At 34.7% G+C, this 13,582-nt stretch overlaps 2 protein-coding genes across 4 annotated transcripts; both read left to right on the top strand.

The window, feature by feature from the left end:
• Positions 1 to 202: 202 nt before the first annotated feature.
• On the top strand, positions 203 to 5,094 carry LOC126727664 (uncharacterized). Of its 3 annotated transcripts, none has more exons than XM_050433590.1 (6): positions 203 to 616; positions 806 to 853; positions 1,367 to 2,283; positions 2,636 to 2,836; positions 3,078 to 3,273; positions 4,543 to 5,094. In XM_050433590.1, the coding sequence occupies exons 3-6, from the start codon at positions 1,396 to 1,398 to the stop codon at positions 4,722 to 4,724; spliced, it is 1,467 nt and encodes a 488-aa protein (XP_050289547.1). In that variant the 5' UTR covers positions 203 to 616; positions 806 to 853; positions 1,367 to 1,395; the 3' UTR covers positions 4,725 to 5,094. The 3 variants fall into 3 exon arrangements, with proteins under 3 accessions (XP_050289547.1, XP_050289546.1, XP_050289548.1); XM_050433589.1 differs by having other exon boundaries at positions 1,306 to 2,283; XM_050433591.1 differs by lacking the exons at positions 203 to 616; positions 806 to 853 and having other exon boundaries at positions 1,279 to 2,283.
• A 4,260-nt stretch (positions 5,095 to 9,354) lies between these two features.
• LOC126727663 (uncharacterized) lies at positions 9,355 to 13,272 on the top strand. Its single transcript, XM_050433588.1, has 5 exons — positions 9,355 to 9,486; positions 10,603 to 10,863; positions 11,808 to 11,959; positions 12,449 to 12,585; positions 12,907 to 13,272. Exons 2-5 carry the CDS (start codon positions 10,610 to 10,612, stop codon positions 13,072 to 13,074), a joined length of 711 nt encoding a protein of 236 aa, XP_050289545.1. The 5' UTR covers positions 9,355 to 9,486; positions 10,603 to 10,609; the 3' UTR covers positions 13,075 to 13,272.
• The last annotated feature ends 310 nt before the right edge of the window (positions 13,273 to 13,582 follow it).

The raw sequence follows: 13,582 nt of genomic DNA, 5'->3' as shown, positions 1-13,582 counted from the left end.
GATGGACTTATAAAGGTTTGGGTTTGGGTTTAACTTTTTGAATGGGCCCTTAAAGTGTAGCCCAATAACCGTTATAGTGGGCCTAGACCTAGGACCAAGAACCAAGGACTTAGGCTTAGCGTGTGAGGAACCAAAATAGTACTTTAGAAAGTGTAGAACGAAAGAAATCGTAATGTTTTTTTTTTTTTTTTTTGGATGGGAAGAAATCGTAAAGTTATCTACCTTGGATAGACTTTTAATAGTGTTTGGCTGGCAATTATCTTTTCTAAAAGAGGAGGAAGAAAAAAACACGACAAAAAGGATTTGTGAGAACGTGGTCAACATAATCCAAATCTTAAAATCCTTCCCCTTCCTCCTTGTTTGTTGTTCATTCTTCGTTTGGACCGGATTTTTTTTAAAACACTGTTTAGAAAATAGGATCACTCGCTCACGTAACTATTCTATTATATTCTTCGTATCATAATTTGTATTTGTTTGTTTGTTTCTTCCTCTCAGTAGTTTTATGTTCTTTCTTTCCCCCAACTCCAACTGCGAGAAAGCCCTCACGGACTCTAATTTTAACCTCAATCAAATATTCTGCTGTAGCTGGCTGGCCTTAACCAAATCATTCATTCAGGTACTTCCTCTTTATTAAATTCACAAACTATCTCTTTGATTCCGATTTTGCTTTGCTGTCTCCTCTCCCTTCGTTCGTATTTTCTAATTTCTCATTCTTATTCGGCGGATCTTAGATCTTAATTTATTTTATTTGATCCTTCTTGATTATATTTATATATATATTTCTATTTGTGTTTTGCTTTTGCAGTGAGAATTAGAAAACGGATATTCATCGAATTCCAAGTCTAATAATAAGGTATCGTTTTTTTAATTTCCTTGAAATTAAGGTAACCCCAGTCAGTCTATAGAACATGATGTGATGTCTCTACCGTTTTCAAAACCCTAATTCTTTCTATGTTCTTCTTGTTCTAGGACCTTAACATGATTGCCAACCTCATTTCAATTGAATTGGATTGAATACTAAGCTTTATTATGAATTGTATTGACAGGCTTCTATCTAAAAATGGGGGGGTTTGTTTATTATTGAATCTGTCTTGTCTTGTATTTGTAGATGAGATGGGCACCAATGTTATGGAAATTTATTTTAATTTATAATTCCAATCCTAGGCTAGGACCCCATCTGAAGTGAATAATTTGGTTAATGAATTTAATGGGTTTGCTTTGTTTTATTGTTAATTATTGTTGTATAATTTTTGTCTTATTATATTTGTTGCTGAGCTGAGAGGGGCATCTATGTTCAAATTTCAGTGCTTTGCTTAGGCCTTTGCTGTGCTCTGTCTGGTGGGGTTGCCTTTTCTTTTTATTGTAGAAAAAGAAAGAAAACCGTGTGTATGGGCCATGGCAAACTTTGATTCAACCAGGGTTTCTTATTCTTCACTTTCTAAGGTTGTTGAAAAGGATAATAATAATGCCCAATTCCACTATGTTGATGACTACACTGACTCTCCATGGGACTCAAACTCAAAAAAGTCCTCTCCACCGGATCACGCGTTTTATGAGGATGATTTTGCTGTTGATGGAGAAGAAGGATATGATTCAAGCGATGACACTCATAATTCAGTGCAACCTTATAATAATAATAATAATAATAGCATGCATCATCCTGAGGTTAACTTGAAGAATGTGCTCAATGGTATATTTTCCATTGTGACTGGCCGGAGCAAACTTCCGAGTTTCATTTCAAATCAGCAGTCGCTACTCCCTACTTCAAATGTTTCATTTCTTGGGTCCGCAAAGGATGGTGATTCCTTCTTGAACTCCTCCGTTTACATACCTAGTGCCCCACCACTCCTTGAGCCCAGTGGATCAAGTGGGGTTAATTATAGTGTTTACAAGGATGTATTGGAGGCTGAGCCTCCTGACTGGCTGCCAGATAGTTCTACAACAGTTTGCATGCAGTGCACTGCTCCTTTCACTGCACTTACTCGTGGCAGACATCATTGTCGGTTTTGTGGAGGAGTTTTCTGCAGAGTATGTACCAAGGGGAGGTGTTTGTTACCTGTTAAGTTCAGGGAGAGGGATCCCCAGAGGGTCTGTGATGCCTGCTATGATAGGCTTGATCCATTACAGGGTGTTCTTATTAACAGCATCAGCAATGCCGCGCAAGTAGCAAAGCATGATGTGATAGATTGGACTTGCACAAGAGGATGGTTGAATCTTCCACTTGGTTTGTCTATGGAACATGAGATATACAAGGCCTCCAATACTTTGAGAAGCTATTGCCAGGTTTGATTTTCATTTGCATCTCAACTTAATTTTACATGTCAACTTGTTTTATCTTTGTAAAACTAACATCTCTTTCCTGCTTTGTAATGTCAAAGAGATAGGATTGTAAAATTCTAATGGGTAGTTCTTGCTAGGTCATAGATTCTATTTTGGAGCTTTGTTTCTATGTTTACTCTTTGCTTCTTTTCACCTACTTGTCAACTGGACTATAATGGTATTTTAGAAATTCATACTTTGCATCAACATTCTAAATATGCAGTCCTTTGTAAAGTGGTTTTCCTTCTCTTCTTTTCTTTTTTTTCTTTTTTTCTCATTTTTTTCCTGACTTTATAGTTTTGATTGGAATTGACAGGTTGCTAGGTTGAATCCTGACAAGTCGATACCCTTAGCAATTTTGAAAGGAGCAAAAGGCCTGGCAATTTTAACTGTAGCTAAAGCTGGTGTTCTACTTGCTTACAAACTTGGCACAGGCTTGGTCATTTCTCGAAGGTCAGATGGATCATGGTCTGCCCCATCGGCCATATTCTCTGTTGGTTTAGGATGGGGTGCTCAGGTAACAACAAAATTGTCATGTTACTTCTAGTGTTCATTTCTTTTTGTTATTATTACTACTTTAATGTCTGTAAGTGTCAATCTTAGGTAGAAGGCCTGAAAATATAAAAAAATAAAAAAAATCTAGGATATGCACAAGTTTGGCAAGAGTTCCTTTTAACTATTTGTGAAATTCTAATTGTTTATCAAGACTTCCTCAATTTATGTTACAGCTAATAATTGTACTTATTATGTGTTCCCAGATTGGAGGAGAGCTCATGGACTTCATAATTGTGCTTCATGATTCAAAAGCTGTGAAGACATTTTGTAGTCGCATGCATTTTTCTCTTGGTGCTGGTTGTAGTGCTGCAGCTGGACCTGTAGGGAGAGTGCTGGAAGCAGATCTTCGTGCTGGAGATAGAGGTTCTGGAATGTGCTATACATACAGTTGTAGCAAAGGTATTGTGTCATGATTTAAGCTTTGTGTGTGTCTGTAACTTTTGGTTATATGAATAATTAGAATCATACATGTATTTAACGTGCTAATGTGTATGATGGCTTAACATAAAAAGAAAAAATGAAGATCTCTAGAGGTTACAAACTGCGAACCTTTTATTATAGTATCATTGGCCGTGATCTCAATGTTCCTAAAATCTTTTTTTTTTTGATAAACAAAAAATTTTATTAGAAAAAAGCAAACTTAGTACACCGGTGGTGTACTAAGAGAGAAGTACAATCAATTCAAAATACCATGATCAAACAAGTGTAAGAGAGAAAAACAAGGGGGAGAGTGAAAAGCAGCACTGAATGTTCCTAAAATCTTGTTCAAATCTTTGGAATCTACTGACAGTTGACATCCAAATGGCTTTCTTTGGGCTATTGAAAGCATGCCGTAGGCTTCTTTTGTTCAATCATTTTCTGCTATTTGTTGATTTTGCAATCTCTTGTAAAGGGAGAAAAATTGTGGGAACATTGGAACTTGCTTCCTCACATGGTTCCTGTTTATGGCTTCGTATCAATTAGTGACTTTACTAAACCTTAATCCAGTTGATTAAGGTTGGGCATTGGCTCCATGAATTGTTGGACATAAAACTAAAGGAAATTGTTGTGAAAAATATCTTAAGTGGATGCTAGCACATTAGTCGATACTAATCTACCTGTATTCCAGTGATTTATGGTAGAATTACAACAGTTAGATGTCCACATGTTTCTGTGCTGGCATTTGGTAGTGGAGTGGGTGGGGGAAGGCATGGTTCTGTTAGGACAGTTTCTTTCAAGTGAGGGAGGCAAGATATATATCATATTTATAATTTCAATAGATTGTGGGTTATCTTGTATTCTCCTATGTGACCATAACAACATTACTTAATTTATTCTTGTTGTTTTCATGTTTGCTTTATATCTTTGATTCTTTTAAGATTAAATCTTCTTGATAGTTTTAATAGTAGTCAACATCTTAAAGTTTTGAAGTAAATTGGAAGCGTAAGGATTTTTTAAAGATTGAGAGCCTAAAATAAATGCAAATAGTGAAGAGACTAGAGGAAGATACCAAAATCTTTAGTTTTAGAGATCAGCCTAAAATAAATAAATATTCATTTTTGCAAGGTAGTGCTACTCAAGGATGTTGTTTTCTGTACTTTTCCCCATTCTAGTATGATTTGTGCATTTTAAAGTAATTTTGCGATAGCCTGAAAGTTGATAACTGCTGACACTTGCAAACTATGGCAGGCGCATTTGTGGGAGTGTCATTGGAAGGGAATGTTGTTGCAACAAGGATGGATACCAATTTACGTTTTTATGGTGATCCTTATCTCACCACATCAGACATTCTTCTTGGGATGGTGAGCAGACCAAAGGCTGCTGAGCCCTTGTATGCCGCACTTGAAGACCTATTCTCCAGTCTACGGTGATAATTCCAGTTGTCTGCAATTTGGCATCTTTCTGATGCATATGAAGCATCCCCATGAGCATTGGTGTAGATCACTTTTCAGACATGTCTGGATTCTGATACAGATTCCTCATTTTAGATTTATAACTGTAAAAAAGTTATTTGGGATTGTTTCGTCTTCTATCTGTATAAAGGGATATACTTAATGCCACAGGCAACTTAGTCTATTGTTTCTATCTTAATCCTATACATCTGTGATTGTCAAACCGGTTAAGTATAATATGATGTAAATATACTAAGATTCATTGGGACTTCTACATGTATATATGCAACAGAATAATAAAAATTAAATTTAGTTGGCATGAATCAAATATTACTTAGTACTTATCAAATGGTTTGTCAAGTGTATTTGGATGAGTTCATTTTCATCTGTCTGTTTTGTTTAAAAAATAATTTGTGTAAAAGTAGAGCTGTCTACTAATGACATAAAGAGTGTGGAGATGCTTAGGGGTGTTTGGTTTGAGCATTGCTCAAAACTCAGTTTTTCAAATTCAATACCTATCACTCAAAACTCTAATAACCCATATCTCATTTCTTATTTTCTATTTATCTCGACTTACCTAACAATGTGTTTGGCTCAAATATTTGCTTTAGTTTTAAGCTTAAGAAGTCACCTTTAAGTTAAAAAAAGGTCCCACACGAGTAGGTTTTTTTTTTTTGGGTTAATAAATGGAGATTTCCTAATAGCTTAATTTGCATTTCAAAAAATATTACGTTTTATTCCACAATTTGTTTTATTTACACGAATATTACGTTTTATTTATTTAACGGGGGTCTTAAAACCCTTTTATAAAATTGGGACAAATAGGGGGTCTAAGGCCTAAGCTTAAGTGGCTTAGGCCTTGAGTCACCCCTGTCCACTTCATAAGTATCTAGCCTCGAGCTTAAATTTATTATTCGTGGTGAATGATGTTTGAGTTGATGCATTCTAAATGTTATACACATCACATTCTTAAATTTTATAATTGGTAATTTTGTAGGGAATAAATCCACCGACTTTGTCATTGGATCCTATCCATTTGACATCAATGTTACCATAATACCGTTCTTTTCATCTTTTGGAGTGTGTGAATTTCAGTGAAATGTGTTTGGCTGTTTCACATTTTTTTAATGTATAATTTTGGCTCTGTCACCTTTGATATAATCTCCTATGACCTGTGTAATACGAGCAACATTATCTTTTTATAATATTGTTCAGCTATCTTTGTTTTTTTTTTTGAGTAAATTGTTTAGTTATCTTTGATTTAGGATAAATCATACTTTTCTTAAATATATGAAAATGAGAAATGCTACGTCTACAATATTTTTACAATAAATCACAGGTGGTTAGTTGTTATTGGTTCAAATTTCAAATTAACACTAAAATTACTTTTTTGCCCCAACAATAACAACTAGTAACAACTTGCCATTTAGGATTTGTTGTAAAAATGTTATAAAAATGTTGTAGACATATCATTTCTCTATGGGAATACTGATCCTAGGCAAATGCATTCCTAAGTCCCAACTTATTTCATTAATTGAAAAAATATTGACGTGATGATGTCGCAGAAAATTAAAGAAAGCACACACGATACTCTCTTGATAGGACAGAAACTAAACTATTAGTTCTCAGTAGTAAACTACTAGAAAAATAATTTGACAAAGTCTGTGTTTATTGATAATAGTCTGATTTGCCTCTAACAGCTACAAAATATATAAATATTGAAAAAAAAAACATTTAAAACCCTAATTCGCACTAATTATGCGATTAGGTGACAAAATACCGAAATTTACTAGAAATGGCAAAATTGAGTTAAATGCAGAATTATAAACTATTGACCTTAAAGTTGTCTTAAAACAGACGGGACCTTATTCTGACTTTTAAACTAAAAGTTATTAATGAAAAACAAATATTACTATAAATAGCAAAAACATTGTTTTCGAAACCTTAATGAAGGAATTCGCCTAAATTTTGGCAACGATCATGGCATCATGAATTTGGATTAGAACGCCGTTTCCCTTCAATCTGCTAATTTTCATGCAATTTCGACACTGTCACCTTGATGGCCTCTACTGGCCCTCTCCTTTGATCTTGCGTTGTGACTTCTTGTGCCCCTGCTGCTCCAAGAAGACATGTGCTGTTTGTTCTACATCAAGAGATTTGAAGAAGTAACAAATTTGTTTATAAGAGCACTCATAGCAGTGAAGCTAAATAGCTATATAGCTATTTTAGCTCCACCAAAACACAAAAAACCAACATCCAGCAATAGAGCTATAGCTATTTTTTTTAGCTTCATTACTACAGTGCACATCTATATATAAATGTGCACTGTAGCTGAGAGCTAAAAAAAAAAAAATTTAATAAATTTTTCTCTCCTCTTTCATTTAAAAAATATTTTCTCTTTCTTTCTTTTTCTCTCTCTGGCTTCTCTTCTTTCTTCCTTTTTCCTTTTCATTTTTTTTTTCTCTCCCTCATCTACTCTTTGCTTCGCTGATCTGTTCTGGGTTCATCTTCATTGCCGTCCCATGTCGCCGTCTCACACCGCCAACCCATCTCGCCCAGTCCTCCATCTCACCACCGATCCAAACTCCATTGCTGACCTAAGCTTTATCGTCGATCCAAGCTCCACCAGCACTGCCTTCATCGAACTCAAGAGCGCTGCGAATTTTGTGGTTAGATTTTGTGGCTGCGGCTGGATTTCGTGGTGGCAGTTTGGCTGGATTTCATGGTGGCTATGGGCGGTTGTTCTTGGTTGGCCATGGTGGTGGATCGGTTTATGGTGTTTTTATTGTAGTGAGATAGATTATTTTATTGTAGTAGATATATTATTTTATTGTGACATTTATATTATTTTATTGTGTTAAAAGTTAAAATTATTTTATTGTGATGTTTATATTATTTTATTGTGTTGAAAGCTAAAATAAATCCACTACTGCAGCATATGTGTAAGTAAAATAGATAAAGTAACTTTTGGTGGAGTTAAATAACTAAATTTTTAGCTCCACTGCTGTGGATGCTCTAATCGACTTATAATATGGATGAAAAGGATTTTTTTTTTTTCTTTTGAGAAAGTGATGAAAAGGATAATTTGTGATCCCATATCCAATAAATTGTTGATTCATCTACTTGTACAAACTAATCAATTATCAAAGTTTTTTTTTTTTTAACAAATTTGCCAAATAAATGGATGATAAAAGGGCTTAAAGGTTTTTAAGCTTCCCAAAACGTGGAGGCTTTTATTATTTTGAAACTTGGAACCTGTCTTTTGCAAAATTTATAGCTTGACATAAAGGAGTTCTCTTTAGAGCATCCACAGCAGTGGATCTAAAATTTTAGCTATTTAGCTACACAAAAAGTCATTTTATCTATTTTACCTACACACATGCTACAGCAGTGGATCTATTTTAGCTTTTAACACAATAAAATAATATAAACACTATAATAAAATAATATTTCATTCAACCACCGACACACAGCCACAACCACCATCAAACCCATAAAAATCACTGCACAACCACAACTCTGTCGTGCCCATCAAAACCAGTGAAGAAGAACAAAACAAAAACCCAAAAAAATCAACACAACTAAATCGAAACCCCTGCCCGATACCTTGTCCATTTCAGTACCGACCAACGAGACCTGCGCCAAGGGGCATGGTTTCACGGTCTTCACCGACGAATCGAGCCCTAACTAATATTGATCGCTCGATTTCACCGCCAACGGCGTGGCTTGGTCCTTCTCAATCGAAATGGAATGAGTGCAAAGCGAAACGGAAGGGTCTGTGGTGACTGGGCTTGTGAGATCGGGGATGGAGAAAAGGGTCTGTGGCGGCTGGGCTTGTGAGATCGGCGATGGAGAAAAGGGTCAATGGAGGAAGAAAGAAGAGATGGAGAGGTAGTGAGGAGAGACACGGAGAATGAAATGCAGAAAGAATAAAAAATAAAAAGGTAATGTGAACGCAAAATAAAAAATTTTTTTTTTTTTTTTTAGCTCTCATGAACAGTGCACATCTATCTATAGATGTGCACTGTAGCAATGAAACTAAAATTTTTAGATTTAGCTCCAATGTTGCAACAAGTTTTTGGTGTTTGAGGAGCTAAAATATAACAATATAGCACCACTGTTGTGAGTGCTGCGTGTCATTGTTTATATTAAAAGGTTTTTTAAATTTGGGTTAATTTATCGATTAAAATTGATATGCACCTGATATGAACAGTGCACATCTATCTATAGATGTGCACTGTGGCAATGGAACTAAAATTTTTAGATTTAACTCTACTACTGCAATAAGTTTTTGGTGTTTAAGCAGTTAAAATATAGCAATATAGCACCATTGGTGTGAGTGCTGCATGTCATTGTTTATATTAAAAGGTTTTTTAAATTTGGGTTAATTTATCGATTAAAATTGATATGCACGTAACACCTTTCACTTTCTGATGACCAAATTGACATTTGACTACTTTCTCAAAAAAAAAAAAAAAAAAATGACATTTGACTAGTGAGTAGTGATACAAAAAGAGAAAATAAATGAATAAAAAAAACTAATCAATTCAATAAAAAAAATCTGAGCAACAAAAAATAGGAGTCCATTTAAAATTGAGAAAATATAATTAAAAAAAAAAAAACACAAGCCACACCAACACAACTCACGTCAGAAAACCTGCGCTTCCACTCTTTGTCTCATGCCTTCCGCTTTACATACTCTCAGCTGAAAACTCAAAAGCTTTTTGCCTATTTCTCTCAGGTACATGTACATGGTTTTAATGTTCATTTTCAATTTGGTTTTTGCTTTCAATAATTCGCTTTCCCAGTTGTTTTATTCAACTTATGCCATTGATTCATCATAATTCTATGAAAATCATAAGAACTTTCATCTCTTTTTTTTTTTTCATTTGGGTGGTCTAAACTTTTCTTTTGTGGGTACTTAAGATTCATTTCCTGTATATAGTTTTTGAATATTTCCACTTTCCCATGTGATTACAATAGTTATCCCTCTGTTCTGTTTAATGGGTTTTCTTTCTTACGTTTTTCTTGCGAACTATTTGGTGCTTTTTTTGGAAAAGTAGCAAAATTTGGATTGATTTGATCAAACAAAATATGGGTTCTTTGTAATTCAGTTTAAATGTCAGGAGGGTATGTGTCCAGCTTTCAGTTGATTTATTTTTCCATATTCTTATTTCTAGGAGCTAAATTTGAGATCTTTTATAGAAGTGAGTTCATGAGTCTTCATATGATTTGTTAATCCCCTCTGCTTGAAATGAAAAGAAACCAATAAATTGACAATTGGAGATTAAATAAAAAGATTTTAATAGTGCAGTATTTGATGTCTTGCAAATGAAAAACTTGAAACATAATCTTTAGTTGGGAATTGATTTCTCTGTCTTTTTTTTTTTTTTTTGGGGGGAGGGGGGGGGGGGGGGGTTGGAGCCATCTCTGGGGTGCTTTTACCCAATCAGTTCAGATTCAGAATTTCAGATTAAGGCTTTGTACTGACAGCAGCTTGAAATGTCATTTCATGATACAATTGGGGCCTTATGACTTTCAAAAGGAAATTTAAATATATAGTCATTTTTGTGGAACTCCAAAAAACCCATGATTTTTTTTCCTTCCTTTTCTTGTTAGTCATTTTCATGGAAATTTTATCCCCATTTTGGTAAACATGGAAACTCTACTTTCTTACTTAAAAAAGAAAAAATAATTATCTTAAACTTCTTCTTTCACATCATTTATAACGGCCTATTTGGATAGCAATGTTTTTCCCTTTTTTTTTTCTCAATCTGAACTTGCAGTAAAAACTTTTCGAGTGGCACATTAATTCTTTTGTATATATATACTTTTGACTTTGGCTCATGTTTTGCAGAATTCTAATGACAGATAACATAGACGATGACACGAAAACATCAGTTGATAATTCAGTTGAAAAGCTTCCTGATCATCTCCTGATAGAAATTTTCATTCGAGTTCCTATCTCAGATTGGGCACAAATATCTTGTGTGAAAAAGCAATGGGCTAATCTGTTTCGTGGAGAATGCTTGTGGCAAGCTGCTCTAATCAAGACTTATCCATTGGCTGGCCAAGCTAAAAGGTGGCCTGGACCTATCCCTCGAGGGTTGAGCAGAAGGTAAAGTTGAGTCGCTTGTTAGTGTTCTTCATATGACAAATCATTTCTCAGAAATTCTTGTTGCAATATTTAGTTTTTATTTTAATGGCTTGGAGAAAGACTAAAATTGATAGAATATGGATTGCCTTCTCGGGAACATGAGCTTCCAATATTCTAACATGCAGCTAGGAATTATTTTGGGTGATGGTTTAGGGCCTTTAGGCTTAGCTTGATTATCTTAATGTATTTGATAGAGCATGATTGGTTAAATTTTGATTATCTGTAGATGATAAAAATGAAGATGCAGTGTCGTAACAGTAATGGATATATTGTGTGTATCTTGGATTTTCCTTTTCTTCCAAAACTAAAATTTGCCTCTCTCCTTGGACCTCATTTGTTTCTGTGAAAGGTCATTTAAGGAAGTGATAGTTAATTGCTACCCTTTTGAATAAGTAGTGTTCATCAATTTCAAACTTATGCAAGATATACATTAGGGTGGATCAGCTTGTAACGCCTGTCACCTTGTCACATTATTATCAATGTCAACTAACATTTGTTATGTCAATGTATAACCTTGGCCTCTCTTTGGAGAATTATTCTAGCTTTGCCACTGATTATAATTTTTGTTTTTTTTTTAATTGGTAAGAATAATTTTATTTAAAAGAGATTACTTCATGAATAATGACACGAAGTAGCCTAAAGAATTACAAATGGAAAAAAATATCTTCATATGAATTGACTCTATGAAATTTTTTGAACATAAGTACTATCTGTAACCCCCGAAGCAAAGCACCACTCATAATGAAAACTAATGAAAGATGCTAAAGAAATAGACTAACAGAGAATGAAAAATATCTACGTTCTCTCTTATATTTGTTTCAATAACAGGAAATAGTTGCTTTCAGGCACCAAAATTTTATTATTAGCTTTACTAGCATTTTAACAGTCTCACTAAATTTCTTCAGGAGATTCACAGCTTTATACATTAGTAAACACAGCTTTGCTCTTGATGGTGACATAGACGAGCTTGTTGGACACACTTATTTGTTTTTGAAAGAGCAACTTGAACTTGCCTCAATGGCACCTCTGTCAGCAATCCTTCATGGAACCATAATTGGTGTGTCTTCTATTTTTATTTATGAGTTGAGCTAAGTGTCAATTCCTTTCTTGCATTTCATCAGTTGTAGGTCAGATAAACATCTTATAAGCCGGCACTTGCTTGTTCCTTATGGTTGCATGTCAACATTTTTTGTTTAATGTGATTTTGAAGGTCCTTGCTTCTGCCTTCCACTCATTTGCCATGATGTACTTGTATTGTCAATGTCCAAATTTATGAAGTTTATTGCTTTGTATCTCCGTCTCTTATCAAGCCCATCATCCTTGAATGTTCCATGTAGTGATAATGTCTGTTTTAACAAAGACAATTTGGACCAAATCTGTAAGTGAAATCCAGTCATCACTCATCAACAAGCCTTTACTAGGCTTCATGTAATTTGTCATCTCAAGTCATTGCATCAGTGACTTAACAGTCATTAGTTTCTCAGTGGGGTGCCCAGAACCCTGAGTGCTCAATATGCACTGACTGGATCTCATTGTGTTTTGGCAGATCAATTTATTGCTTGTGGGAAATCAAATGACATGGCCCATGAGCTTGCTTCACAAATCTGGCTTGCTGTTCTTGACAGTTTGGATGAAAACGAGAACACATTTTGCTTGCTTAAAAGTTTTGCACAAGAGGATGATGTAAGCTATACCTTTCAGAAATTTGTTTGTCTTTCTGTCACATACTAGTAGCTACAAAACCATTTTAGAGATACTAAGATTTCTTGAGTAGAATAATGAAACACTGTACATATATATATGTGGAGAGAGAGAGAGGATTCTCCCTTGAGAAGGTGATGGACAAATTGTGCTGCAAGGACAAATTGTGCTGCAAAGATAAATATGTGCACATTGTTGTTGCTATTTGCTACAATCACAATAATTTAATGTGTCCCACGTATTTTCTTTCTGTAACTATTAAATCCATATAGATGTTGATTACCCTGCCTCTATCACTTGCAGGTTTTTCTCCCATACCCGTACTCAAGATCAACCAAAGTCCAATGGAGGGTGTTTGAAAAGCTCTTCACCGATTTCCGAGACTGCTTTAGTCATGTAGATTACTATGATGTATTGGCATGTGCCAAGAACAAGTTTCAGCTTATACCATCTGCTTGGTTAGGTTACTAGCCCACTTCAAGTGCATATTCCTGGATCACGCACATAATTGTACATATGAATATAACTCTTGCTTATCCCTATACAATGAATGTATAGAGAAAAGAGAAACTGTATATCGGTTGCAGTTGCTACTTTTTTTGGTTAACAGACTCGAAATGTATTAAACACAAACAAGTTTAGCCTATCAAAGGATATTAAATTCTCTAAGTGTGGTGGGTTATCATAAACAACAAAATTACAAGATTGTTGAGCCCCTATTTTAGCTAAAGCGTTTGCACATTAGTTAGTTTTGTGGAACACGTTCAACAATCTTGTTCGACAAGTTCCTCAATAGGCTTCTGTGATAAAGAGAATAGGTGCCATCAGTTGTAGTTGCTACTTCAGTGTCTTCCTAAGTTTTTTGTACGGAAAATATTCAAAGGTCTAAGGTTATAACCATCTTTTGGTTACTTTCAACGGGAAAATATATATATATATATATATATATATATATATGTTTTGTTAAGAATCCCGTAAT

The sequence above is a fragment of the Quercus robur genome, chromosome 5 (assembly GCF_932294415.1).
Source record: "Quercus robur chromosome 5, dhQueRobu3.1, whole genome shotgun sequence".
NCBI lineage: Eukaryota > Viridiplantae > Streptophyta > Magnoliopsida > Fagales > Fagaceae > Quercus > Quercus robur.
This window is presented reverse-complemented; position numbering and strand designations above follow the sequence as displayed.